Below are 27846 nucleotides of genomic sequence, written 5' to 3'. Positions count from 1 at the left end.
TAGCCACGGATGACATCTGTAGGCGCTAGGGCTTGTGAACAATTATAGCCAATTAGTAACCCAACGTCACGGTTAAGTTCTTCAGACATTTCCTTCGCTAGATGCTCTAAGTGTGGCCATGGTCTTGCTGTTTTACTAGTGGGGATATGAGCTCTGTTTGCTGGGATGTATTCCCGAGTATAGCTTACCGGGAGCTTGATCTTTGTTTGAGACTTCATGCCTCTTACTTGTAGACCTGTCACCTTTTCGCTGGACACAACTTTGGTTTGAGAAGTGATTGTAGATATCTTAAGCTTTACCTTATCTTTCTTCACATTCAGTGTGTCAGCTACGTCCTTTAGAATGAAGGTAGTGTCACTTTGAGTGTCGAGCAATGCGTACACCAACACTTCCTTGTCTGGTTCGGTCGGTGTGGACACATAGACCGGAACGATTGGTGAAGTGTAAGTGCTGCTCCTCTCCCGTACAATTCTAAGAGAGGTAGCTACATCGGACTCTTGTTTGGTTGGTTTAGACTCCTCCTCTTCGTCCCTTTCTCTGGGCCGGTCTCGTTGTCCTTGCTTGTACTCTTTCCTGTCACAATTTCGATGTAAGGATGTTGGATGGTGCCTTTCGCATGTGTCACATGTGCTTCTAGATCTGCAGTTCTTTGAAAGATGACCAGCTTCAAGGCAACCAAAACAAAGTTTCTCCTGCTGCACAAACTTTACTCTTTCCTCTATTGGTTTTCCCATAAACCTTCGACACTTGTGGAGAGTGTGATTTACTTTCTTGCAGAACGGACATTGAATGTCTGTCCTTTCACTTGAACTTGTAGTGAAAGTTTTGGCATCAATGTTTCGTTTTCTATACTCCTTCAAGTTGAGTTGCTGGATTGCCTTTGTTTTCTCATCTTTTGGGTTCATAGCTTGCCACGATGTTACAGGGTGGCAGGCAATACGAGCCTCTTTTCTGAGGAATGACACAAAGGCCTCAAAATCAGGAAACGTATTGGTTTCATCCTCGATCGTTACAACTGCACAATTCCAGCGTGAGCTGCACCAATCAGGCAGTTTAGCTGCTATTCTTTGGTTCTCCAAGCAGTCATTGAGAACTTGCAGTCCTGGTACATAAGGCATGGCTGATTCAACGCTGCTGAGAAAGTCTGCAAATTCCCGTAGGTCTTGATTATCCTTTGGGCCAATTTTGTGCCATGCATGTATCTTATCCCTGTATGCTTTGCTAATTAAGAAAGGATTGCCATATCTGTCTTCCAATGTACTCCAGGCGGCACGGTAAGCAGATTCTGTACCTACCAGAAAATGTCCTTCAATAGCTTTCTTTGCCGAACCACCGACGTACTTTCGTAGGAAAAACAGCCTTTCTTCAACTGGCAGGTTCTTCCTATCAATCAGCGTTGAAAACGAAAGCTTCCAATCGTTAAACTGGAGGGGATCTCCTATAAAGACAGCAGGCTCTGGGATTGGAATGCGATTTGCTGTAATGACTTGAGCTAAGGTTTTCGCAAGATCATTACAAATGTTATGAGATGTTGTTGTGTGAGTGTATGAATGCAAGTTAGGTTGGTGTACTGGAAGTGTGTGAGGAAAAGGCTCTTGTGGGGGAAGAGCGAGAACTGATTGTTTGGGAAAAAGAGGTAATGAGTGCTTATCCTCTTCGTCATCACTTTGAATACTTTCAGAGTGAAATTTCAGTTTAGCTTCTGCTGCGCTGAGCCTTTTGAATTCCTTTAATTGTTCAACTTCTCTCCTTTTCTCCTCTAACCGTGTTTTTCTATCAGCACTTGCTGCAAAGAAGAGAGCTCTTTTCTTTGCATTCTCTGCTTCATTTTCGGCTCTCCATGTTTCATCTTGTATCTCCAGTCTTCGGATTTCTTCTTCCTTTTCACTAATTTCTTTCTTGGCTCTGAGAGCTTCTCTTGATGATGCTGCTTCAGCTGCAGCTTGTCTTGCGTCTTGGGGGACGTACGAAGACTGCTTAGTGTTCGTGTTGTGTGAAGATAAGGAGACATTGGAGAGTGTAGTCTCAAACACGGATTCGTTGTCTGGCCAAGATGAGATTTCTGACCTATGATCTTTGAGGACTTGCTGAGCCTTTTTATTGGCAGTTTGGGTGAGTGCTTTACATGTTTCATTCTTTCTACGGAGTTCTGAGTCTGGTTGCTCTGGATGTAGAGTGTCTCTGATCTTTAAGTAAGTAACATCAATCACATATGGAGCTGTATTTATTCTGCTCATTGTATTCGCTAGGTCAGAATTGTCATGGTATTTGATGGCCCTTTTTAGTCCATTAATATCGTTTTCCCACCTTTCATAGGTCACTTTGAACTTTGCTCGCAGATCTTTCAACTTGGCATCTACAAGTGCCTGTCCCTTTTCAGTTCGTGCGCGAGTGCGTTCACTTCTCTTAGGCAGTGTGGAATCTGCCTGACTCGGATGTGGTGTTACATCTACCGTTGCTTTAACTTGCTCTTCTTGGGCGTATGGTCGCTGTCTTTCACCTTAACGTGACATGTTGACTGTGTAGCAAAATGTAGTTGAAATGGAAATAAATTCTCACTTTTGCGTAAATAGACTTTTAAGCTTAGCTTCTTTAACTTTAAATGTACAGTAGAGTGTCACAAAATACAGGTGTGAATATACTATTTTCAATTTAGCTTATAAACCCAAACTTCAATACTTAATTGCAATCAACTAGGTTAATATAGCAAATCACAATGACTTATAATTATATCACACACTTGCAATGCAAATATAGACATGCAAAACTCAGTATTTGCGACCTGTGATAATTAAATCAACTTGCTGAATGTTGTTTGCCAGTGCCAATGTAGGGAAACGTCTGCTTCTCTTTTAAGATGGCCGGGTCTTTGCAGCGAAGAGCTCAGTGGCAATCCTTGTCTGGCCGGCTTGTCGAGACGTTGCTTGTTCGTATATATATATATATATATATATATATATATATATATATATATATATATATATATATATATATATATATATATATATATATATATACACTGTCATGTCTGCAAGAGGTCGGCATTTTGTTCTGCCTCTTTTCAGTGCTACATTTCCAACCTCAGATACCTCAAGATGACAGGGAATAACTTCTTGAATCGATTGCAAACATGTATGCTTTCCTCTTCAGAACTATTTGAATCATATTCATAACTGGATGTGTAACAAGAAAGCATATTCTCCGAATCTGAAGCCATTGTTTTGATTCTCCAGCAATGCAATACGTCTTGGCGTGACGTCACGAACTGGGGGCGGGACTTTCTGAAAATGCCCAATTCGCAGCTCATTTTTTTGCAGATTTTGGACACTTTAAGTCATTTTAATTGGTGTTTTGCATTCGAATAAAAATATCATACTGCATGTTTTGGGTATTTTAGATGCTATAAAACATTTTTTCTGATGTCGGTTGTCCTTTAATTTTGGGTGCTCCACATATCTATATTAAATAACATTTGTAATGCGGTACTTGTCTGTGGTTGATGTGCAAAATCAGAGCAGAAATACAAAACGTCCTGCGTTGAGTCGACTTATTGACACGCTGGTATCAAGTGGTGAGCACAGACTTGATAGTTTATAATCGAGACGCTGCTTTGAGTGAAGTTTGCGTGGAGCACTTGAAAACAATGCGCGGGTTCTCCCAATAACTCAATGTGTATATCATTTCATAACATCGGCGGAGTAATAAACTTTGAACCGAATTTTAGCCGATGTGTAGTAACCACTCCGAACATACACCATCCCTCAATGCTCCCTGAAGAAGCAGCGAACGTTCATCAATGTCATAGAACATATGAATAACTTCATTATTCTACGACAGCTTCACGCTCAGGAAGGAGTATCATAACTCATCATCGTAGTTAGGGAGACCAATCACTTTAGAAACACATTTCTCAAGTTAAGAACTATAGAAATGATCCCTGAAAGTATAGTCTTAACGCCACATCGGGCGACGGCGCCAAGTCATCTGTGCAGGTACTATTTTCACCCAGAGGACAACCTTGGGGGACCTTTTGCCCAAACTCGGTACATCACGATTGCTAGATACAAACGGAAAGTCCGTATACGTTCGCTTTGAATAAAATATTTTAAATATGGGTTACATTGTGATTCAATGTGCTTCTTCAAAGCTGTCTGTGCCGATCCTCGAATAAAAAATGTCTCGCGTGGTAGGACACGCAAGACATTTGACACTATGATTGGCCATTAAGTGAGAGAACGTTTTAGATTTACTTAACCAATCATATGGTAGAAACAATGGGACGTCTTTCAAACCTTTAAACGTGCCAAACATGGTGGAACTGGAATCCGATTTAATAAAAAAAAAAACTTCAGATAGTGCCTCTCGCGGTTCACAGTGCTGCTTGTAGTTGTCGGGTCGTGTTTATTTGCGTTGATGAAAATAAAATGTTCATTACCAACACGTCAATGAATAATACAACATGTATAGATCCACGATCCTTAATTTGCACGCATATTCCCGTGCAATATCCCCTCCTTTCACCGCCGTAACGTGTTTGTATTTGCTTTCTTCCGGTGTCGTGTTAAGCGTTTGTGATCAGCTGGCCTCGACTTTGCGATGTTAGTCATGCTTAAATGTGCCATTTGTCTTTTTCCGACTTAAAAAATGAAAAGAGCATTTTTACAGTCCCACCGCGATTCCAGTTGACTTAAAACAAAAACGTCGTCACTTCTAAATTCAGAACGTTCGCCGATTTACCCATAATCCTTTGTACCAAAACAACGTTTCCTGATATGATGTAAACAACACATAAATGCGTTACTGTTTGTTCATACTGACTTGGTAGGTCAGTAAAATACAGACATAGATCAAGAAATAGCCGACCTGTTAGGAAGCGAAAGACCGTCATGTAAAATGGTGTGGCTGATAATGGCGTAGCTCGCTTCGAGTGAAATGAGGCAATCCACTCTGGTTCCTGATCAAGTTGTCTAAGTCTTTTGCCTTTTACTAAAGCTTTCCGTGGGGAGGAACTGCAAGAGTATTTTCAATTTTTGATGCTCTGCGCAAGCGGAGATATCTAATTCTGTTTAAATGTAGAAATTCCTCATTTAGTTATTTACTTATATGGCGAGCGCGACTAACGTTTCAGCCTAGTATAATACCTGATTGTCTCATATATTTTAAAGCAGTGTTTTTCAACCTTTTTTGAACCAGGACGCGTTTTTTTACATTGGTTTTTTTGAGGCACACCACGAACCATTTCGCTGGAAAGAGGCAATCAGTGACGTGTTGCCACATGGACGAATATTAAATTACCCTCCCAGTCTTTTCAGCACGAATACAGGACAATGACATAATATTGGCAGAAAATGATGAACACATGTTTGTAAAAGGGGCATTGAATAGTTTCTCAAGGCACAGCTGACGATCTCTCACGGCCGCGGCACTGTGGTTGAAAATCACTGTTTTAAAGTACGAAATGTCTTAATTTACGTCGTTTAAGAATCAACTGACTGATTTCTCTGATTTACCTACAATCCTTCGTGCCAAATAGTTTCACGTTTTCTCTGATTTACCCACAGTCCTTTGTGCCAAATAGTTTCGCGTTTCTCTGATTTACCCACAATCCTTTGTGCCAAATAAAGTTTCCGAGTGAGCTATAAACGACACCTCATTACGTTATTGTTTGTTCACACTAATTTGGTTCGTCGAGAGTACGGTATTTATCGGAAGTATACAGTACAGTATAGATAGAGCTGAATATGACACGCGAAAGTGAAAGACTGTCATGTAAAATGGTGTGGCTGACAATGGCGTCGCTCGTCTAAAGAGTCGAAAGGCAGTTCACTCTTGTTTCTGCTCAGATCGTATAAATCTTTCGCCTTTTACTAAAGATTTCCGTGGGGAGGAACAAGAGTCTATACGAATTTTTGCTGCTCTGCGAAAGCGGGGCTTACTCACTTTGTCAAGATGAACAAGCAGCGTTTTTAATGGTTTATTTTTCACAAACATAACCGTCCGAGGCCAACAGATTAGCGTTCCATAATGCCAAGTGGATCTGACTTGAACAAGGAAAAATGCAGTTTTATATATATATAATTTGTTTTTCCCATGATGGCGACGCGTGCACACACAGCGGCTCCCCTCTCCCGGCAAATTGGTCTTTTCATGTTTATTATGCTTGTTAAAGTCATTATAAGTGCCTTGCATGCTGGGTCCGAGAGGACAGCAATTTCATCTGTGCTGTATGTCATGCATATTAGAATATTTGACAATAAAGCTGACTTTGACACATCCCGTAATCCTTTCAGAATTGTACCTTTTCTGCACTACCGTGTGCAAGTTGCTTTTCGCCATTGACGGCTTTCCCTTTGACCGCCCCTGCCCACTCATCGTTTTTTGGTATTGTTTATTTTTGATTATTCCCCTAGTCCTCTTTTTGGGACCAGCGCTTTGTGTTGTCGCTAAATAAATCATCCTGCATGGACCTCTGTCTCGTTGCAGGCTGGCTGTAGCGGTGGCAGCCGTATAATAAAAAAAGGTCTGGCGATTGTGGTCATAAGTACAGGTGGTTGTCACTCGAGTCGGTCGTAAATCGGAAGTCACCATCATTTTTTTCACCCATTTCTACATGGTCTTTTTTTCGTGCGAAATTTATTTAATAATAGAAAATTGAACACATTTCACAGCACAGGCAAGGGTGCTGTACGCTCAACGATGGGACAGGGGGGACACCTTGAAAATGAGTGAGAAAAAAACTACATTTAATAACCATAACTAAAAGTAAAAAAAAAACAATTTCAATGTTGCCCAGGGGAAAATAAAGAATGTAAATACATTACAATCAGCCTGATAAAGCCTGCTCGGATGAGTTTCTCACCAGTATCGGTTCTTGAGTGTCTTTTTAGGAGTCCCTTCACAGAAATCTTTGGCCACAAGCAGAGAAGCAGAGAAGGAAAATGGTTTCACATCAGTGTGGATTCTTGTGTGGTTAATTACAGTAATTGGCCCTTCTGGGAGAATTGCTTGCCACTGGGCAGGCAAAATATTTCTCAGCAGTGCGGATGATTGTGTGGCTAATTAAAATGCCCTTCTTCGAGAATCATTTGCAAAAAAACTGGGCATGCAAAAGCTTTCTCACCGGTGTGGATTCTCACGTGCACTTAAGTGATGCTTCCTTAAAAATCTTTTCCCCTTCTGAGAGAATCCTTTGCCACAAACTGAACAGGAAAAAGGTTTCTCGCCAGTGTGGATTCTTGTGTGGCGAATTAAATTGGCCTTCTTAGAGAATCCTTTGCCACAAACTGAACAGGAAAATGCTTTCTCAGAATCAGAAAACCTTTATTCGTCCCACAATGGGGAAATTTGCAGTCCACAGCAGCAATTTGAAAGGGGGTGGGATGGAGGGGTTAAGGATAGAAAATAAGGTTTTCTAAGCATAACAAAATAAAAACGTCAACTGTATACTGTACAAATGTAAATGTACAAAACCGCTTCATAAAAAAACTGTACATGGTGCAAGCACCAAGAAAGGCAGATTGATATATTGCATCAACCCTTATTTAGAAGTGTCCAGTTTATTCTTTTTTTTTCACGTGTGATCATTGAGAATTGCAAAGCGTGACAGCAGTCGATAGGAACGAGCGGTGGTACCGCTCCTTCTTGCAGCGCGGGTGTAACAGTCTCTGGCTGAACGAGCTACCCAGTGCTGTCAGGGTGGGCAGGAGGGGATGGTAGGGGCTGTCAATCATAGCTTTTAGTTTAGCCAGCGTCCGTCTGTTGCCCACCTCCTCCAGAGAGTCCAGCGAGCAGCCCAGGACAGAACTGGCCCTCTTGACAAGGTTCTCCAGTCTTTTCCTGTCCCGGGTGGTGATGCTGCCTGACCAGCAGACAATTCCATAGTGGATGGCTGAAGCCGCCACAGAGTCATAGAAAGTCTTTAGGAGTGATCCCTGAACTCGAAAAGACCTCAGTTACCATCCGTGTTTGTAGTCCAGTCTATTGTTCAGAGTAACACCCATGTACTTGTAGGAGGTCACCCTCTCAATGTCCAAACCCTGAATGTTCAACGGTGCAGGTGAGGATTGAGGATTGTTTCCTGCAGAGGATTGTTTCCTGCCGAACCACTGTGGGTTCTGGTGTGGCGAATTAAATGGCCTTTCCGAGAGAATCCTTTGCCACACACTGAGCAGGAAAAAGGTTTCTCACCACTGTGGATTCTTGTGTGGCGAATTAAATGGCCTTTCCGAGAGAATCCTTTGCCACACACTGAGCAGGAAAAAGGTTTCTCACCAGTGTGGATTCTTGTGTGTTTACTTAAGGTTCCCTTCCGAGAGAATCCTTTGCCACACACTGAGCAGGAAAAAGGTTTCTCACCAGTGTGGATTCTTGTGTGGCCAATTAAATGGTCCTTCTTAGAGAATCCTTTGCTACAAAATGAACAGGAAAAAGGTTTATCACCATTGTGGGTTCTTGTGTGGTTAATTAAATGGCCCTTCTCAGAGAATGCTTTGCCACAAATAGAACAGGAAAAAGGTTTCTCACCAGTGTGGATTATTGCGTGTTTACTTAAGCTTCTCTTCTCAGAGAATGCTTTGCCACACACTGAACAGGAAAAAGGTTTCTCACCAGTGTGGATTCTTGTGTGTTTACTTAAGCTTCCCTTCTCAGAGAAGGCTTTGCCACACACTGAACAGGAAAAAGGTTTCTCACCAGTGTGGATTCTTGTGTGGATCATCAAAGAGTGCTTCTGAGTGAATCCTTTGCCACAAACTGAACAAAAAAAATGTTTCTCACCAGTGTGGGTTTTCGCATGCTTTTTCAAATGACTCTGATCAGTAAACATTTTGCCACACAGAGAAGATTTGCAGGACTTGTTGCCAGTGCGACATGTCAGATCACCGTCAGACTCTTCATCTTGACCATCATCATTTGATGATCTGTTGTCCTCATTTTTGGTGCAAGGGTGCTCGGGCTCCTCTCTTTTAATGCCGCAGGCTTCCTCTTCTTCCTCCTTCAGCCGCGCGGGACAAGTATCTTCCCTGACGTCTGCACGACACAAAAAGACAGACACACATGAACATGAAAGTTACTTAGAGATAAATGAGTTTAGATTACCACTCAAAATGTGACATGAACAGCATCACATTTGTGGTGGATTTCAAAAGACTGACGTCGGCGGAGAAAAAGTGCTGCTTTTTTCCAGAAATGCTTCTTTTTCCGTGCAAACACAATCTCTTTCTATTTGTCTCTGTCTCAGCGCGCACACTTCCTTCCCCCAGCCACACACTTACACACTCAAATACACAGCTTTTAGCACCCGCGTGCGTTCTTAGCCGACGGGCTTCACACCAGTATGCGTCTAGTTTGCAAGAACTTTTTGAATTAGAACATTTTGCCGAAGATGAGGCACGTAAAGCTTTTTTTTCGTCCTTAACTAAACAAATTGTCAAAAAGACTTTATCAACATCGCAGGGATAATACTAGTGGGCCTCAATCGGCAGTATATATGCACCTAAAAGCTAGCTCATTTGACGACAATGAGGTGAAAATCTTAGCGAAAGAACATAGATGGTTTGAAAGGGGAGTAAAAGAAGCGATTCTCATAAAACAACTAAATCCTTCATTAAACCGGTCTGGTGGGGTGAGGTTCAATTTGGATCGTTCATACAATAGCCTGCTTAGGCAACCTTAGTAATGCTGATGATGTGATACCGGAGGTAGTGGGGCAATCAGGCCAGTCGTTAGTCAGGAATGTCTGAACAATCGGTGGGGCCACAGGGAGTGGTCCTCTGCTCCCCCCATCCTGAGAGTAGGGACCTATCATAGCAGTGTCCGGCGCCGCCATGTCTGGACATTAGGGACATATATAGAGGCCCGATACTACCAGTAAGACTTTAGTTAGCTGAAGAAGCATCTTGGATAAGAAGCGAAACGTCCGACACCTTCAAAAAGTACAGATGACGGCTGAAGAAACCTTTTCATCGATGGACCACTCCCGTACGACTGAGAGCTTACACAGACATAACTTAAAGTTTAAAAAAAAATAATTTCAATGTTCTCACGGGGAAAATAAAGAATGTAAATACATTAAAATCAGCCTGATAAAGCCTACTCGGATGAGTTTCTCACCAGTATCGGTTCTGTTGTCATCATTTTTGGTGCAAGGGTGCTCGGGCTCCTCTCTTTTAATGTCGCAGGGTTCCTCTTCTTCCTTCTTCAGTCGCGCAGGACAAGCATCTTCGCTGATGTCTGCATGACACAAAATGACAGACACACATGCAATTATGATGAACGTTACTCAGAGATAAATGAGTTCAGATTACCACTCAAAATGTGACATGAACAGCATCACGTTTGTGGTGGATTTCAAAAGACTGACGTCGGCGGAGAAAAAGTGCTGCTTTTTCCGTGCAAACACAATCTCTTTCTATTTGTCTCTTTGTCTCAGCGCGCACACTTCCTTCCCCCAGCCACACACACACAGACACAGCTTTTAGCACATGTGCGTTCTTAGCCGAAGGGCTTCACACCCGTATGTGTCTAGTTTGCAAGAACTTTTTTAATTAGAACATTTTGCCGAACATAAAGCATGTAAAGCTTTTTTTCGTTCTTGTATGTCTGGAACTGTTCAAACAAGCCTATGGTGAACATGCAAAAGTTTTTTTTTGCGTGTGTGAGTTCTCATGTGTCTTTTGGGCGATTTTTTTTGGTGCACATGGTGCAACCAAAGGGATTCTGAAAGGCGATGGGAAATTAAAGTATGATTATTCTTATTCTTTACTGCGTGCGTTCACTTGTGCTTCATCAGGTTGATAGTGCGGGAGAAACTCTGCTCCTAATGTGTGCATCTCTGTCGATGCTACTCCTCACGACACACACACACACAAACGGGGAAAGACAGAGAGAGAGAGAGAGAGAGAGAGAGAGAGAGAGAGAGAGAGAGAGAGAGAGAGAGAGAAAAGTGAGACTGACTTACAGCAGCAAATGCTCCGATTGGTCTCTAGTCAGCTAGTCGCTAGTCGAACAAGCAAATACGAGTTGTTCATATCATTACAAGAGCCACTTTGTGTCAGAATCGGTTTGGTCATAAAGAAAAGTCCTGATGTCGCACAAGCTGGAAATGAAATGTATTATTCTTATTCTCTTGTTGAGTGTGTTTAATGGTATGAGTGGCAAAGTCATGTTTAGGTTGTTCGCACAGTGATGTTGCCTGCGGAGAGAAGGGAATTTTCGTAGGTTGTGATAAATATAGTCCAGCCTATCATGTGCACTATCCTGAGACAAGAAAAATATCCTGTGACTGTAAAGTGTTGAGAGTTTTGAAAGGTGCTTATAAATGAAATGTATTATTATTATAAAAGTCCTGAAACATAGACTGGTGACGTTTATCACAAAAAAAACAGCACAGATAATCAGACTCAAACAGGTTGTGACATGTGGGACGACATTCAGAGTTACAGAAAAACACCACAAAAGGTAATCAAGCAGAGTCAGGGACAGCTTGAGGAAAGAAAATAGCCGAGTGCTGAAGAAACAGTAGAGACAGATCTGACTCAGGCGGCCAGTGTTCAGACAGAACAAGAAAGGAGGTGTCCTATAAGACAAAGACTCCAGAATATTTAAAGGAGTACCAATGTAAAATTGAGTGTGATGATGACAAAAACGAAAATATTGAGTATTTCTACAGGGTGATTTATGGCATACCGAAGACATTTAAAGAGGCTATGGAGTCTGAAAACTCAAAAATGTGGGCTACTGCAATGAAAGAGGAGATGAAATCTTTGACAGAAAATGAGACTTTCACTCTGACTTCACGTAGTAGTGGGAGGTCGCTGGGTATATACAGTGAAAGAGGACCCAGATGGATCTGAGACTTGTAAAGCCAGATATGTTGCAAAAGGATATGGTCAAGTGGAAGGAATTGACTATAAAGAGACACCTAGATCAAACATGGTAGCTGATGTTCTTCCAAAGCAGTGACAAAAGGTTAGCTTGAAAGGTTCAGGGGATATTTGTTTGGAGAGTAATGTGAACTGGAAAATGTGAATACTTTGAAGTTAACAGAATATTGCCAATATGTAAAATGTTTTATTTTTCCAACGAGGTATTTCTCATTTTGATATTTGTTTACTACAGAGTTGTAAACATGTCTTTGAGTGGGAGTAGTGAGTGTGTTTTATGGTATGAGTGGCAAAGTCATGTTGAGGTTGTTCGCACAGTGATGTTGCCTGCGGACAAGTGAACCTGTGAGACCAGGATGTTGTAATGCTTTTTCTGAGCATGCGAAGAATAAACGGCCCATTAGTGAGTTCCAAGACCGAAGACAGACACGGCTGTGCGTCATTATTCCCCTGTGAATATTAGCCATCATTAAAGTCAATGGATACTTTGGTGACTGTAATAACGCTAAGACTGCTGCAGCAATGTCCAGCGCTACATTTCTACTGTGGCCGTTCACTTGTGCTTCATCAGGTTGGTCTTGTGGGAGAATCTCTGCCTCATATGTGTGCATCTCTGTCTATGCTACTCCTCACCACACAAACACACACAAAACAGGGAGAGAGAGAAAGAGTGACAGAGAGAGAGAGAGAAATACAGAAAGCGACTGACTCACAGCAGGGAATGCTCCGTTTGGTCAGTCAGGCATCGCAAGTCGAACAAATACATATGAGTTTTTCATATTAGTGATGAATTCCGGCTCTCTGAAAAGAGCCGGAATTCCCATCTTCTTTTGGATCGGCTCACTAAATCTTTCATTAAACCGGTTTGGTGGGGCGAGGTTCAATTTGGATCGTTCATACAATAGCCTGCTTAGGCAAAACAGGTTAGGCAACTTTCGCAATGCTGATGAGGGTCGTTATGCTGATGAGGTGATACCGGGGGGAGTGGGGGTGATAGGTCAGTCGTTAGTCAGGAATGTAGGAACAATCAGTGGGGCCACAGGGAGGGGTCCACTGCTCCCCCCAACCTGAGAGTAGGGACCTATCATAGCTGTGTCCGGCTATGATATAAATAAAAATATCATAATTGAATAATAAGACCGGGGGGCGAGGAATATAGAGGATAAAAAAGGTCGGCTCCCATTTCCGGCTCCTTGTTAGGAACCGACTCTCTCTTCAGCGATCCGTCTCTAAGAGCCGGTTCGTTCGCGAACGACACATCACTAGTTCATATTACAAGAGCCACTTGATGTCAGAACCGGTTTGGTCAGAAACAAAAGTCCTGATGTCGCACAAGTTTCGAGACTTTTGATTCTATAAATATGTGACGAGAGCTTTGTGCCATTGCACTTGTGATTTCCTACAGCCGTTGTATGTTACACGGGGTTAGGGTTAAAAAAACAATACACGAAGCCTGTTCAAAAAGACAGATGAAAACAAGCGAGACGAGCAGTAAGAGCCAACCTTGTCCGTGAAGACCAATTCTTGGCTGCATCCTCCAAATGGCGTCCTGCAGCTGACGTTGTCCCTTGTGGTCCTCTTTTTCTTCATAAAGGTCCATCTCGTCTTCCGGTGTCCTTCTTGCGCACATTGTTCACAAGACAGTTCCAAAATGTTTCGCTTATGATCTCTGCGGAGCGATGCGTTGAGCACGAGGTCCTCTTTGTTAGCTGCTAGCAAACTCGGCTAAGCTAAGCAAAGCCTCGAAAGTCCAACGGAGACCGAGACGACTTTAGTCGGACACAAGCTTCAACGAAAGATGTTCTAACCGAGTAAGATAGTGTGGGCGCTCCGAGTGCTCAAAACGCCCGTTTTGAGCACGTCGTCGACAAATTCGGGAGAACTTGGTCAACGGGGAGCGACCGCGTTTTGGACCGCAGTCTCGGCAATTGTGAATATTCTCCATCCCGGAAACTGTCCACAGTAAACGCCGTTCACCACCTTCGAAATAAAAGCTTTCGAAGCCGTCAGCGGTTTGGCTTTAAAATAATGTTTACAAATGATTCAGGCAACCACGCGTTCACCCAGAAAAAAAAAAATATGAACACGGTCTAAGAATAGCACGAAGAATAGACAGGAAAAAAGTCAACATAAACGCTCAATCAAAACTGACAAATTTACATTACTATTTGTAACTGGCGGGTATCTTGTCATTAGTTGCCACTACAACAAAAATATAATTTATTTAGACTTGTTCTGTAAAAGTGTTTAATGTTTCTATGCGAAACTTTGTGTGTGTTTTCTAAAAATCGTCTTCGATACTTTATTCGTTCTTGTATGTCTGGAACCCTTTTGACTGGCAGGCCGCATTGTGTTCTAAAAATTGACAGAGGAGCCGGGCCAGGGGCATTTGGAGGGAGTGTTTGGGCCAGAAATACTAAACCTAAAACATTAAAGGACAACCGACGCCCCGGACAAGTTTTGTCCATAATTTGTAAAGTCACTTCAAATGACTTCGACTGAGCGTATGTTACAAAGATTCCTACGGAGCCCCTAAGGGGACATTGAAGAAAAGAAAAACTTTGCGAGATCTCTTTTTTAAAAATGCGCGTTCATGTACTTCCGGGTCAGCTTGGCTCAGGGAGACGCTCGCGCGCTGCTTATTTCGAGAAGACAACAACTCTGCTCATCATGGAGGAAGACTTGGAACACTTCTTGCAGTCAAGAAATGTCCCTCACGTGGACATTACATGTATGAAAAGCGACAAGGTGGGCATACAGCTACACAGTCTGATGTAATAAGCAAAACAAGAGAAACAGGGACTTTTTTTTCGAAGTAGTATTGGTAGTAGAAGGTCAATAAAGTGAAAGTGAAGCTAACATTTCTATCTACTCTACCTGTACTGTTAATTGTATTTTAATAATGACATTATTAACACAATTTAAAATCAATATACAGTTAGTCAATGTGCTGCCGCTAGTACCATTCTCGTGTAATATTGAATACAAATAATGACTGGAGTTTCCCATCACTCGTGAATATGTTAAATTTATTAAAAGTTAAATTAAATAAACATGTCAAGTATTTATTCTCACAATTTATCTTTGCAGGTTGACATGGCAGTAATTGCTGTGATGCTCGCAGAGCAAATGAGCAAATATATCACTTCTTATGGTGATCGAATAGCTGTCCTTTGCTTTTGTCATCAGAAAATGTCCAGTGGTGATAATAAACTGCTCCTCCAAAATTTAAGAGGCAAAATAAGATCAAGGAAAAAGGGTGTACTGCGTGAGACTTCGAGAGTACTCCAAAACCATGTTGATGGGATGGTAAGACATAAAAATGTTTCTGCAGAAAAGACTCAAAGGAAGATAGAAATTGGGTGGCTCCATTTTTATGGCAACTATTACTATCAAGTGAGGACAAGCAAAGGTGGAGGAACAAGGCATGCCATCCTGGAAAAAACAGCAACTGTCGCTCAGATTTTGGAGCTGGGAAAAGGGCCATTTTTCCCAGATGGAAGCTCAACCAAAGGATCCGTTGAAGACTTTACTTTTGAGGTCTGTGATTTCAGAAGAAACCACATTGCTTTAGATGAAACAATTGGCAGACTCTATGAAAAAAACAAATTGAAACTGTTAAGATTTTACATTGGCACAAAAGAAAATACTCCAACATCTCATTTGGATGAATGCAGTGAAGCTCATTCATCTGTCACCAACATGGTGGGAGAAAGTGCGCAATTGATTGAAGGCGGATCTCATCATGAGGCAAATGATGGACACTCGTCTGAAAGTGACACGGGAGAACAGGTTTGTACCACTTGATGATATTTTTATATTGGATTAAAGTATAACAGCAGTGAAGTAGTTTTGCTCATTAAAAAAAACCTGAAAACCTGTGTCCTAGCTATGAATGTTTGCTCAAATTGCATTTTGTCACGGTTTGCGAGGTGGTGATGGCGGGTGCGGATCCCAAAAAGCAGGCAAGGGGGAGCAGGAAGTTGGTTGACAAATTGAATTAAAATAAAGTCAGCAGGAACAAAATGTAAAACATCAAAATCATCTGAATGGAAAAAATACAAAGTATCAAAAGAAGACCAAAAGTAAAAGTCCGCCAAGGTTAAACAAACACATGCACAGCATCCACAATGCATGCAACAAACAGCAAACAATGAACCGACAACGGATGGTCGTGCCGGGTGTCCTTTTAAGTGACAGTGATTATAACGACCAGCACCTGCGAGGCTGCCGGCAGGGCTGACGTCGCTACCCGTTGGTCGCCAATCTGATCGGGACGACCAGCACCTGTGCAGGTGCAGGCGGGGCAGACAGCGCCCCCCGTTGGTCGCCAACCAGATCATGACACATTTGAGGGATAATTCACAACAATCTAACCGTGTTTCTGAAGTAGAATTCTAAAATGTATTGTTTGCACAACACCGAATCAAAACATAATGTTTACCATTACATGACTTTCAATTGCTACAGATAATTATTTGTGAGTTTTCATTATATTTGTTGCAGACGCTCCATTTGCAAGCAAGGTTCAAAAAGCAAAGACGAATGACTGCAGAAGGGGCAGGAGAAGCCCAACCGTCTCCTTCAACTCCAACAGCAAATAATGCCATTTGGATTGACCTCCCAAATTCCACAGATTTCTCTGATGGTTGCTGAGAAATCATTGACCTGGACAGACCAGTTCCTGATGCCCAGCCTCAAACGGAGCAGGGGTGCATCTCTCATGAGGTCTGTGAAGAAGAAGATACCGTGGTATGGGATCCAGATGACAGCATTGGAAGAGATCAGGATGAGAATATATAGGATTTTTTTATAGAATAAGTGACATAGAAAATGGAATGAATGGATAATAACCATGAAATCAATTGCAGACACAAATGGAAAATACAACTGTAGACTGCCCTACGCAAGGTTGACCATGACAGATGTTTGACATCTCAAAGTACAAATAATGAATCTACAATTGATTTCATGGTTATTATCCATTCATTCCATTTTCTATATCACTTATTGTCATAATGGTTTCGGGTATGGTGCCATTTTCAGTTTGAGTACGTCATGTAATATTGCAAAGATTGGCACTGTTCAAACAAAAACAGTTATTTTTCATACGAATTTTTCAATGTTAATAAAATATGTTCCAAATAATTCATGTTTTTTTAAACACAAGACACCACCTGCTGACAAAATTGAAGAGTGACAATTATGTTATCATTTACAGCCAGGTGATTGTGTACTGGGATGCAGGAATACTATTCAGGATCCGCGTTGGTTAAGTATTTGTGGTTAAAATCAGCAACCAAGACAGTATATTTATTGACACCAAGAATGATTTGACAAATGAACATTTTATATTGATCAAATATGCTTATATATGGTTATTGCTTTGAGTAATTCATGTTTAAATTTTATTGTAATATAATTCCAGTATGACCGGTATTTGGAAACAAAAATGCTTTCACCAAAGGTTAATGTCTCTGACCCCTGAAAATATCATGCTTCTAATTTAGAGTTGCAGTAAGGGCCTCCCTGAGGTGCAAGTACAAGTTCAGAGCCTGATACGACTCTTTTGGTGGCATCAGACCAGACTGGGCCATTAAGGAAGCACACAATGCAAATACATCCGGATCACAAGGCATAGTTAAACGGAAGACACACTGGCTTTTGCATAGTTGAACTTGTTCATTGTCAACTGTGGAGAGGAAGTCCCTTGTGCCATAAAGTTCAGGTAAAGAATACATCACATTGGGCAGACCACTGGGGACATTTATGTTCTTTGAGGGCCTGATGACATGGCTGTTCCAAACACGGGCAGTGTCATCCAACTCATCCTGTTGAGAATAGTATCAGAATCAGAATCATCTTTTTTGCCAAGTATGTAGTACACAAAAGGAAATTGTCTCCTGTAGAACACGCTGCACTAGTCTCATCAAAAAAATGGAGGCACTATACAGTTCTATTTGGGTTACTTTTTAGAGAGTTAATGGCTTGAGGGAAGAAGCTGTTTAAATGACTGCTGGATTTGGTGCACATATACAGACAGATTTAGGAAGAGTTGCACAGTCATAGCAGCTCTTATGAGCAAGAAATTATAGAATGAGACTGCTTTTCTCTCCCTGCTCCCTCTTTTCTACCTTACACTCGTCACTCTCATGTTTACTACTCTGCCCATCCCCACTTTTCCTTCATCTTTGTTTACCTTGATCATTTCACCTTCACCCCATGTCCCCACACACACAGACCACTATCTTCTTTCCACTATCTGATTATTTACCTTCTTTTGTGTCCCATCAACACCCTCTCAAATACAAAAATACATATTTCATAAATGCAGCTACAGAAAATATGAACTCACCTGAATAAGTCCCATGCAACAAAATTGCAGGATGCTTTTGTCCAGAAATCCACCATCAAAGAAGCCATTGTCTCTGAGGTCTTTGAAGAGTGATAACCAGAATTCCATGCATTGGCTGCGAAGAAACCCCCACCAATATTCAATTCTTTGATTGGCGATGCTGGCTCCATCCAAGTAACTGTCAAGGGTGCTGCCTGGCGGTATGGGCATCAGGAAACGCTGGAAGCCTTTAACATAACCTTTTTCAGTCCCCAAATCAGCTCGAACGATTCGAGGACAACCTCCCAAACGGTGCACAACTTCAATGTAGTAACCTCCAATTAACTTCGGGTCACTACTTGTTGTGTAGGCATTGAGCCACATCTTTTTCCTTGAAAAACCATCAATAGCCCCATTGATGCAAATTCCAAAAGGTTTCAGTTTGTCATATGAATCCATATGCCAAATAAAATTCGGCCATTTCGAGAAGTAGTTTCGTCGTCTCAGACGTCTTGCTTGCCTTAAAGACACTCCTCTCGGATCCAACTCTTTCAGGACCAGACGAACATCCTCTTTCCTGACAAGAAGCCCATGTTCTCTGCACTTACTGTACATCCACCTGTAACCGTGTAGTTGTCCAGAATGCTGCAACTGGCTGTGAATAAAGTCAACCAAGACGCCCAAGTCATCAAACGTTTTTCGACGAAATAGTCCACTTTTGTTCACCACTCGCTTCAAATGTCTTTCACTTATTAGTAAGCCGTGTTTAATCACAAGAACAGATTTTATATCTTGGTATTTCAAACCAATTTTAAAGTAAAACTGGATTAAAGGAACGAACGGGTGAAAAGGCTCCATGTTTGTTGTTTTCGGTTACACTGACGATGAACCGGAAGTACATGTACGCGTATTTTTTTAAAAAAGATTGCGAGATCTCGCAAAGAATGCAAGATCTTGCAAAAGTATTGCGAGATCTCGCAAAGTGTTTTTTTTCTTCGATGTCCCCTTAGGGCAGGGGTGTCAAAGTCATTTTTTGCCGCGGGCCACATTGTAGTAATGGTTTCCTCTCGAGGGCCGTTATGAATTTGGGGAACCCATTAGAATGTTTAAATCCCTTCAAATATTACATATAGAGCACACAGCAAATTAATGAATAACTCGTTTTCAAATCTGAAGTCAAGAATAATGACTTTTATTGTGGTTGACATCCAAAAATATGAAATTTTGGCTCAGATTTTAGCAATCATCATGGAATTTTGATTTGCTTTCGCGGGCCGAAAAAAACGATGTGGCGGGCCGGATTTGGCCCGCGGGCCTTGACTTTGACACCTGTGCCTTAGGGGCTCCGTAGTATATACTCTTCAAAGTAAAAAAAAAACACAAGATACAATCGTAATAAAGTGTACAAAAAAGTGTCATCATGTACATACGAGGCACCAAGGATTGTTCAAATAAATGACTCACAATTGATATGAATCATATCAAATCACATCTTTGACAACAATTAATTATCATATCAGCTGAGATCCACAAAATGAATGTATTTATTAAACCACATTTGTTCAATGGAAAAATCTTGCTGACACGCACTGCAGTTGGCGTCACTTTCAACCTTTTCTTGAGTCAAGTCGAACTCCCGAAAATGCTTGGGAGCACAGTACATGGACAAATGTGATCACATTATGCTGTGATTATTATTCGATGATGATCAATTTTACTAGTTGGGATTATAGAATTATTAATATGAAAAGCAAATTAGTGACAGCTGATCATCGGACCAGAGGAACCACAGGGAAAGTGAAAGTTAGTATCCACTAACTGTGCACATATAAATCAAGCCATATAAATAAAAATATTTGATATAGCGTATTATTTTTACATGAGTAATTCGTTTTTCAGATAATTTATTACATTATTTGACATTATTTTTTGGAGTTAATCAATTTAAGCAACAAAAAAAATGAGGAGCCATTTGGGAGCTAAAAGAGCCGGATCTTCTTAGTGAGCCGAGCCAAAAGAATCGGCTCTCAGAAGGGAGCTGGAATTCCCAGACAAGAAGCGGCGTCTGCTCGCCTAACTCAGGCCTCGTTCTGTCGACGTCGCTTTGCGACTCACGAGAATCCCCGAGAGACGCCTCACAGTTGCGGTAACACGTGTGAGCTTCCGCCATATTGCATGAGATGGAACTGCCCCGCGGTGATGTTCAGCTTGTGGGAGGCCCTTTTATCAAAGACAAACTGTAGGGCCGCTAAATATATCGGAAGTGCACGTAGTCTTTTACAAGGAAACGGGAACGTATTTTTAAGTTAAAAAAAATAATGAATGAAAAACAATCAACCAAATGCTGTTTTGAAACTACTTTGCTCTTCTCTCCACTTTGATTATTTTCCCACCAGGCGGGAACATATTTGCACGCTCCTACTTTGAAGACTGTTTCAAAATTCTGCTGCCGCTGCGACCCTTTGGCGAAGGTCTTTGATGCGATTTGGACTTCAGAGAAGCGCACGGAGTTACCGTGTGCACGAAAGCCACCCTTGCTCGCCGAGCGCCGGTCAGTCCGTGTGCTTTACTTGTTGGCGTGGCGCGTGCGGATGTGCGAAGCCAAACGGCACTTATGGGCGAACCTTTTGCGACACACTCCGCAACTGTAGGGCTTTTCTCCCGTGTGGCTTCGCATGTGCGAGACTAGCGTTTCCTTTCGGGTGAAGGTCCGACCACAGGTGGAGCATCCGAAGGGTTTTTCGCCCGTGTGCATCATGATGTGCGTGACCAGCGTTGCCTTTCGGGCGAAAGTCCGGCCACAAAAGGAGCATCCGAAGGGTTTTTCGCCGGTGTGCGTCATCATGTGCGTGACCAGCTTTCCCTTTTCGGCGAAGGTCCGGCCACAAGTAGAGCATCCGAAGCGTTTTTCTCCCGTGTGCGTCCTCATGTGGACCTCCATGTTTCCCTTCTGAGAAAAGGCCTTGCCGCAATCAGAGCAGCTATAGGATTTTTCTCCCGTGTGGGTTTTCACATGTCTGTTCAACTGGGAATTGGAAGTGAACTTTTTACCGCAAACGGAGCAGCAGAAACACTTCTTGGGGGCGGGACATTTTTGCCGATTGCGGGACCTTTTCTTGCCGGGCACCTTTTTTGGAAAGCCTGGGCACGTTTCGTCCTCGTCTTGCCCGTCTGTGTCGTCCGATATTGGCGCCAGGTGGTCGTCTGGTGGCGATCCTTCAGACCACTCGGGCGCTTCGTCTTCCCCCACTTTGCTTTTCAGGCGGCCGCCGGTCGGGCTGACATCGGCCTCAAAATGGGAGGAGCTCCGCGGACGCTCCGGCTCCAAACCGGAGTGCCCCCACGGCGGCCGAGGGGGAGTTTCTTCCAGACCGCCGATTATCCGCGGGAAATCTGTGAGACGCAAGTGACGCAAATACAGTCAAACTTGGGTTTTCGACCATAATCCGTTCCAGAATCAAAAGTGGCCCTTCGACGTTCCCCTGTGGTCCCCCTTCTCCCATTTCAATTTGCTCGCTGAACCCAAGTCCAATATGATACAGATAATACATTTGATGATGTGAAAGCGCTTTTCATCACACTCAAAGACACTTTAAAGGACAACCGACACCTCCGGACAAGTTGCATCCATAATTTGTAAAATGACTTCAAATTACTTCTTATTCGCGCATTTTACAAAGATTCCACCGCATATAGCTATATCTTATGTTTTAAGACTTGCACTGAATATTCATGAAGTCTTGTTTTTAAGTTAATGATGATGCCCTAACTGACTTGACGGAGGGAATGCCCCTGACCGAAAAAGCGACACACAATACATTTTGGGTACTTTTTTCATCTGAAAACAGTGCTAATCGCGAAATTGGAAGGAAAACTACATAAATAATGTGACGGTGAATCGTGTTGCAGCCAATTGCGGTAACACGCATAAAGAAGGTGTAAGTTGACACAAATTCCTAGCGGACAAAGAATGCAGCATCTCCAACACAGCAGAGCAGTGTAGTGCCAGCCGAGGAGCTCCCCGGAGTGCGCGAATCCCCGCTTGGATAACCGCTGTCATCCTCACAGCCAATGGGTAGAAAGTTGCGTCTTTCTAGTGGTGAAGGAGAGCAATAGTCATAATCGTGGAGCAAACCTGTCGGACAAACATTCAGCTGCTGGAACGAGGAGCTAAGTGGAGTTAGCGATGGACAACCACTGTCATTCATACGCAAGTTCGTAATTCTTCATCTTGAAAGTTGAAACAGCGTTTTGCATGCACAACCATTAAACAATCTGCATTGATGTTGACATCTTGTAGCTTATTATTTGTTATTCGTGTCCTTATATGCCACATATCACGGAAGTTGATGCTATATTGCTTATTCACTGAGCTTCATATGTCGTGTCCTTCACCAGTTTCGTCGCTTACGGCTCGAATTGAGAAGACTTCTTTAATTGATCGAAAACATTTATGCTTTCCTCTTCAAAACTACGGTGATACCTCGGTTTAAACCCTTTGGCTTACGAACTTTTCGGTTTACGAATGTTAAATTTATGAAAATTTAACCTTGGCATACAAACTTTTTTCAGGATACACACGGAACTGCCTCAATGAGTGATGTGTCGTTCGCAAACGAGCCCGTTCGTCTAACAACAAAATGGCATCCATTTTTTCGTCCCTTACGTACTCTCTGCAAGACGTAGAGCATTCAATGATGTCACTTTTACGGCAAACTCAGCACTGAGAGGGTTGTTCTCTGGTATGTTGTCTCTTCTCAGACTTTTTTCCCCTTCTCTAAAAATTTCAATCCACATTAAAATCGAAATTTACTGAGCGAGTTGCTTGTTCTGTAGCCACAAAGGGACATAAGTCTTCTTGTGCCGGTTCCAGGCCCGGATAAATATAGAAGGTTGTGTCAGGAAGGGCATCAGACGTAAAATCTTCGCCAAAACAAACATGCGGATAAAACCTTTGAAGATGGAGGACACTGATTTGCTGTGGCAACCCCTTGAAAGAAAAATCCCAAATGAAAAGAAGTAGTATGATCCTAAAACATGCTCAGAATCGAGCTGCTGAAAATGTTCTTTGCACCTGCGACTTCACAGCCACCATTTTTTGGAGTATGTGTCGTTACCTTCACAATCGGGTGGTGGAAGTCGGTCGTCGACACTCTCATCGGAGACGCCATCTTGCGGCAAACTGCTGACATTGTGTTCTTCCTCTTCCTTCTTAATGTGGGAGACTTGTGGATAGTCGAAAGCGGAACTCTCCATTTTTACGTCTCTGATTAGCTGATTCACGTCTGAAAGAAAGAAGAGAGAGTGTTGTTGTGTAAGCGGGTTCGGTAAATGATACAACTTCTGAACTACATTCAAAAGTACAATGTACATCGAGACGACTGTAATCGGACACAAGCTTCAACGAAAGATGTTCTAACAGAGCAAGATAGTGGTGGGCGCTCCGAGTGGGCGTTTTGAGCACGTCGCCGACAAATTAGGGAGAATTTGGTCAACGGGTATCAACCGCGTTTTGGACCACAGTCCGAGCTTGCTCAAGTCAGCAATTGTGAAAACTGCATGCCGGACATCTGTCCACAGTAAACGCCGTTCACCACCTTCGAAATAATAGCATTCTAAGCCGTCAGCGGTTTGGATTTAAAATAATACAAATAATTCAGGCAATGACGCGTTCACCCAGACAGAATGAAAACGGTCTCAGTTTTTCCCCCATTGTGGGACGAATAAAGGTATTCTTATTCTGAGAATAGCATATAGGAGAGACAGAAAAAAAGGCAACATAAACGCTAAATCAAAACTGACAATTTTACATTATTAAATAAAAACAACCCCACTGCAACCAGACCAGGTAGAAGGCACACAAAACCACCCCAGGTATCGAACAATGGGACTGTCGTTCTGATCCAACGTCAGATGAATAAAAACCACCAAATAAATAAAATACAAAATACGGCCTTCGTTTGGAAATTTGAATCGGATAACCGATGTTGGGATGCATGCCTCTTTGCAATTTTTTGATGATACTAGTGCAGCGTGTTCGACCGGAAACAAATTCCTTGTGTGTTCTACATACGTGGCAATAAAGATGATTCTGATGTTGCAGCGCACACCGTCGAATCAACAGTGGTCGAAGTACATCAAATCTTTTCCTTTCAGCTTTTCCTTTCAAGGGGTCGCCACAGCAAATCAGTGTCCTCCATCTTTAGAGGTTTGATCCGCATGTTTGTTTTGGCCACTATTCAACAATGGATGTAGACGCTCTCCGCCGAATCAATTGGCAGCAAGGCACGTCATCGCTCTCTGGTGGACACGCCATGCTATTGCACCCCGTGAAATCAACAGCAGTTAAGGGACGTCATCTGAATATGCTCAACAATGGATTGAGATGAATACGTCGAAATCTAATGGCTTCGATATAAATCATTCAACGACAACTGTAGCGCTGGACATTCCTGCAGCAGTCCTAGCGTTTCAAAAGTCACCAAGATGGCAGTTTACCTTCACGATGGCTAATACTCACGAGAGAATAATGACGCACAGCTGTGTCAATCATTGGTCTGGGAACTCAACAAACATTTATTCCGCGCATGCTCATAAAAGGCGTGACAACCTCCGGGTCTCGCATGATTAGTTCGTTCGCAGGTGACGTCAAGATGTGAAATTACCCAATCATGTCTTTACCAAGCGCGCGCCGCGCGCGCACACACAATAACTTTCACTTTGGTTACTCTGGTCTGATGATCAGCTGTCACTAATTTGCTTTTCATATAAATAAGGCTCTCCTCATACACAAAAGTAAAAAATATCATAATTGAATAATAATAACAGCATAATATAATAATATTTGTCCACCTGTCTACCCAAACCCCCCACCCCCTCTCCTCACTGCTGCGTGTCTGTAATTCTCCCCATCATCCTCTACAATGGATATCGACCAATCACATGCAGATTTAACCGAGGACCGGGGGCGGGGAATAGAGGACAAAAAAAGTCGGCTCCTTGTTAGGAACCGGCTCTCTTCGTTCACTTCAAAGATCCGGCTCCAAGAGCACATCACTCATTCATATCATTCATCACTTTGCTGCTGTGAAATGTAAATTTCTCCACTGCGAGACTAATAAAGGCAAATCCATCCATCCATTACAAGAGCCACTTCGTGTCAGAATCGGTTTGGTCAGAAACAAAAGTCCTGATGTCGCACAAGTTTCGAGACGTTTGATTCAATAAATATGTGATGAGAGCTTTGTGCCTTTTCACTTGTGATTTCCTACAGCTAGTGTATGTTACTTATTTGAGCGCGTGTGTGCAAAAAAAAAAAAAAAAAAAAAAAACAATACACGAAGCATGCTCAAAAAGACTTGCGAGACAAGCGAGACAAGCAGTTAAGAGCCAACCTAATCTGTGAAGAACAATTCTTGGCTGCATCCTCCAAATGGCGTCCTGGAGTTGACGTTGTCCCTTGTGGTCCTCTTTTTCTGCACAAAGGTCCTTCTCGTCTTCTGGCGTCCTTCTTGCGTACATTGTTCACACGACAGTTCCAAAATATTTCGCTTACGATCTCTGCGGAGCGATGCGTTGAGCACGAGGGCCTCTTTGTTAGCTGCTAGCAACTCGGCTAAGCTAAACGAGGCCTAGAAAGTCCAACCGAGACCGAGACGACTTTAATCGGACACAAGCTTCAACGAATGAGGTTCACACAGAGCAAGATAGAGGTGGGTGCTCCGAGTGGTCGTTTTGAGCACGCCGCCGACAAATTCGTGAGAATTTGGTCAACGGGTGTCGACCGCGTTTTGGACCGCAGTCGCAGCTTGCATCAAGTCAGCAATGGTGACTACTCTGCATCCCGGAAATCCGTCCACAGTAAACGCCGTTCACCACCTTCGAAATAAAAGTATTGTAACGTCCGGGGCTTGTGAGTTGCATGTTTGGGGGCAGGGCTAGTCGGGAGAGATTACGTCACGGACAGAAGGGAGGACCTGAAGGAGAAGTCCGCGAGAGAGCGAGAGAGAGGACTGCGCGTGAGTTGTGGCGTAACAACAACTCCGGTATGATTGTGCTAACTGCAACGTTTGCTTAATAAAAGCCTGACCAGCTGTGCCAACGGCTGTGCGCATCCTTTATCACGCCGAGGGGCATTACAGTATTTTACGCCGTCAACGGTTTGGATTTTAAATAAATAATTCAGGCAACGACGCGTTCACCCAGAAATAATGACAACGGTCTCAGAATAGCACGAAGAAGAGACAGGAAAAAAGTCAACATAAACGCTCAATCAAAACTATTAACTACTATTAAATACCCCCCCCCCCCCCCCCCGAAGGCACACAAAACCACCTCAGGTATCGAACAATGGGACTGTCGTTCTGATCAGATGTTATATTAAAATAATCATCCAAATCAATAAAATAAAAAATCTTCGTTTGGAAACTTGAATCAGAGAATGGATGTTGGGATGCATGTCGCAGCTCATGAAATGATGTGAACAGATCGTATTTGCTTGTTCGACTAGTGATGCCTGGCTATAGACCAAAGGAGCATGCCCGCTGCTGCAAGTCAGTCTAATGAGAGCCTACGAGAGGCACACATCAATTGTCTTCTGCCTCCAACGAAAGAACCTCAACTCTCTCCAGAAGTTGTATCATTTACCGATCCCGCTTACACAAAGCAACACACGGTGTCAGAATTGGTCTGGAAGACAAGAGGACGATAAAAGGACTTGGACCGGAAGATTCCACGGTGGAAAAAGAATAAGACATTGAGCACAACCCCCGGCAGAAAACGGCAAAAATGGAAGCTTTTCGTCCACCGACAGCTCTGCAGCTAACAGGTAACGTGGTTGAAAACTGGAAGCGATTTAAGCAACGTTTTGAACTGTATTTGTTTGCGATTGGAGCTGATGAAAGCCATGTGAAGATGAAAGCATGCATGTTATTGCACGTTGTGGGAGAGGAAGCTCTAGAGGTCTACAATAACTTCACATTTGATGCTGAAGATGACAAGATGAAGCTTTCAAAAATAAAGGAAACGTTTGAAGCTTACTGCATTCAGAAATGCAATGTGACGTTTGAAAGTACAGATTCTTCACATGTGTACAGACAGTTGGAGAAACTAGTGACCAAATGAGATGAGAAACAGATCAAAGACATGTGAGTTTGGTGGATTAACAGAATCACTGATCAAAGACAGAATAGTGTGTGGCATTACAGACAATAAACTGAGAGAAAGGCGACTCAGAGAATCAGATCTGGACCTGGAAAAAGCCTTAGCACTGTGTAGAGTCGCTGAGAATGTTAAATCACAGGCTAAAGAAAAACAAAAACAAGACTGCAGATATGAAAGCAAGAGTGAGACAACCCAATAAAAACAGGATATTCAAACAAAATTATTGTACTCGTGCTACGCAACATCCCCCAAAGCAGTGTCCATCATATGGGAAAATATGTAAAAACTGCGACAAAGCAAATCACTTTGCTCGTTGCTGCAGGAACCAAGAAATGAAAGGCAAGGTAGGTGCAGTAGATGCTCATTATGAAGTGGAGGAACTTTATGTGCATGCTATAAAAGATGAAAGAGGAGAAAAAGCTTGGATCACTGCACTGAAAGTGGAGGACATTCATCTCAAATTCAAAT

General features: G+C 42.6%; 4 protein-coding genes and 3 non-coding genes across 9 annotated transcripts in view; 3 read left to right on the top strand and 4 right to left on the bottom strand.

Annotated features, from left to right (window-relative positions):
• Positions 1–27846, bottom strand: part of LOC148899801 (uncharacterized) — a 205621-nt gene that overhangs the window by 38677 nt on the left and 139098 nt on the right. The window lies entirely within an intron of this gene.
• LOC148899811 (small nucleolar RNA U3) lies at positions 3738–3953 on the bottom strand. Its single transcript, XR_016114887.1, has one exon. It is a non-coding gene; the product is annotated as a small nucleolar RNA U3 (small nucleolar RNA).
• LOC148899810 (U5 spliceosomal RNA) lies at positions 4943–5053 on the top strand. The gene has a single exon (XR_016114894.1). It is a non-coding gene; the product is annotated as a U5 spliceosomal RNA (small nuclear RNA).
• LOC148899809 (U5 spliceosomal RNA) lies at positions 5824–5933 on the top strand. The gene has a single exon (XR_016114884.1). It is a non-coding gene; the product is annotated as a U5 spliceosomal RNA (small nuclear RNA).
• On the bottom strand, positions 6777–13904 carry LOC148899808 (uncharacterized). The gene is made up of 3 exons (XM_088995292.1): positions 13386–13904; positions 10111–10230; positions 6777–9027 (listed from the first exon to the last, which is right to left on the bottom strand). The coding sequence occupies exons 1-3, from the start codon at positions 13510–13512 to the stop codon at positions 8045–8047; spliced, it is 1230 nt and encodes a 409-aa protein (XP_088851418.1). The 5' UTR covers positions 13513–13904; the 3' UTR covers positions 6777–8044.
• On the top strand, positions 14553–16927 carry LOC148899807 (uncharacterized). The gene is made up of 2 exons (XM_088995323.1): positions 14553–14630; positions 14973–16927. Exons 1-2 carry the CDS (start codon positions 14553–14555, stop codon positions 15687–15689), a joined length of 795 nt encoding a protein of 264 aa, XP_088851449.1. The 3' UTR covers positions 15690–16927.
• Positions 16941–27846, bottom strand: part of LOC148899803 (uncharacterized) — an 81163-nt gene continuing 70257 nt past the window's right edge. Inside the window, exons 1-4 of one of the 2 annotated variants that reach the window (XM_088995302.1) lie at positions 25611–26502; positions 23334–23501; positions 18238–21609; positions 16941–17713 (exon numbers count right to left, since the gene is read on the bottom strand). In XM_088995302.1, coding sequence (XP_088851428.1) covers positions 20783–21609; positions 23334–23501; positions 25611–25737 — 1122 coding nt within the window. In that variant the 5' untranslated portion in view covers positions 25738–26502 and the 3' untranslated portion in view covers positions 16941–17713; positions 18238–20782. Of the gene's footprint in view, positions 17714–18237; positions 21610–23333; positions 23502–25610; positions 26503–27846 lie in introns of those variants that run through there. The other variant, XM_088995304.1, reaches the window with a different exon arrangement.

This window comes from Hippocampus bargibanti, linkage group LG04 (genome assembly GCF_051943395.1).
Source record: "Hippocampus bargibanti isolate YZ-2025 linkage group LG04, ASM5194339v1, whole genome shotgun sequence".
Lineage (NCBI taxonomy): Eukaryota > Metazoa > Chordata > Actinopteri > Syngnathiformes > Syngnathidae > Hippocampus > Hippocampus bargibanti.
This window is presented reverse-complemented; position numbering and strand designations above follow the sequence as displayed.

Excerpts from the sequence above, each read along its gene's own strand:
- LOC148899807 (XM_088995323.1), top strand. The coding sequence starts at position 14,553 with ATGGAGGAAGACTTGGAACACTTCTTGCAGTCAAGAAATGTCCCTCAC. Across the intron at positions 14,631-14,972 it reads CATGTATGAAAAGCGACAAG|GTTGACATGGCAGTAATTGC; the intron begins GTGGGCATACAG and ends TTATCTTTGCAG.
- LOC148899808 (XM_088995292.1), bottom strand. The coding sequence starts at position 13,512 with ATGTGCGCAAGAAGGACACCGGAAGACGAGATGGACCTTTATGAAGAA. Across the intron at positions 10,231-13,385 it reads AATTGGTCTTCACGGACAAG|ACATCAGCGAAGATGCTTGT; the intron begins GTTGGCTCTTAC and ends TGTGTCATGCAG. Across the intron at positions 9,028-10,110 it reads TGACAACAGAACCGATACTG|ACGTCAGGGAAGATACTTGT; the intron begins GTGAGAAACTCA and ends TGTGTCGTGCAG.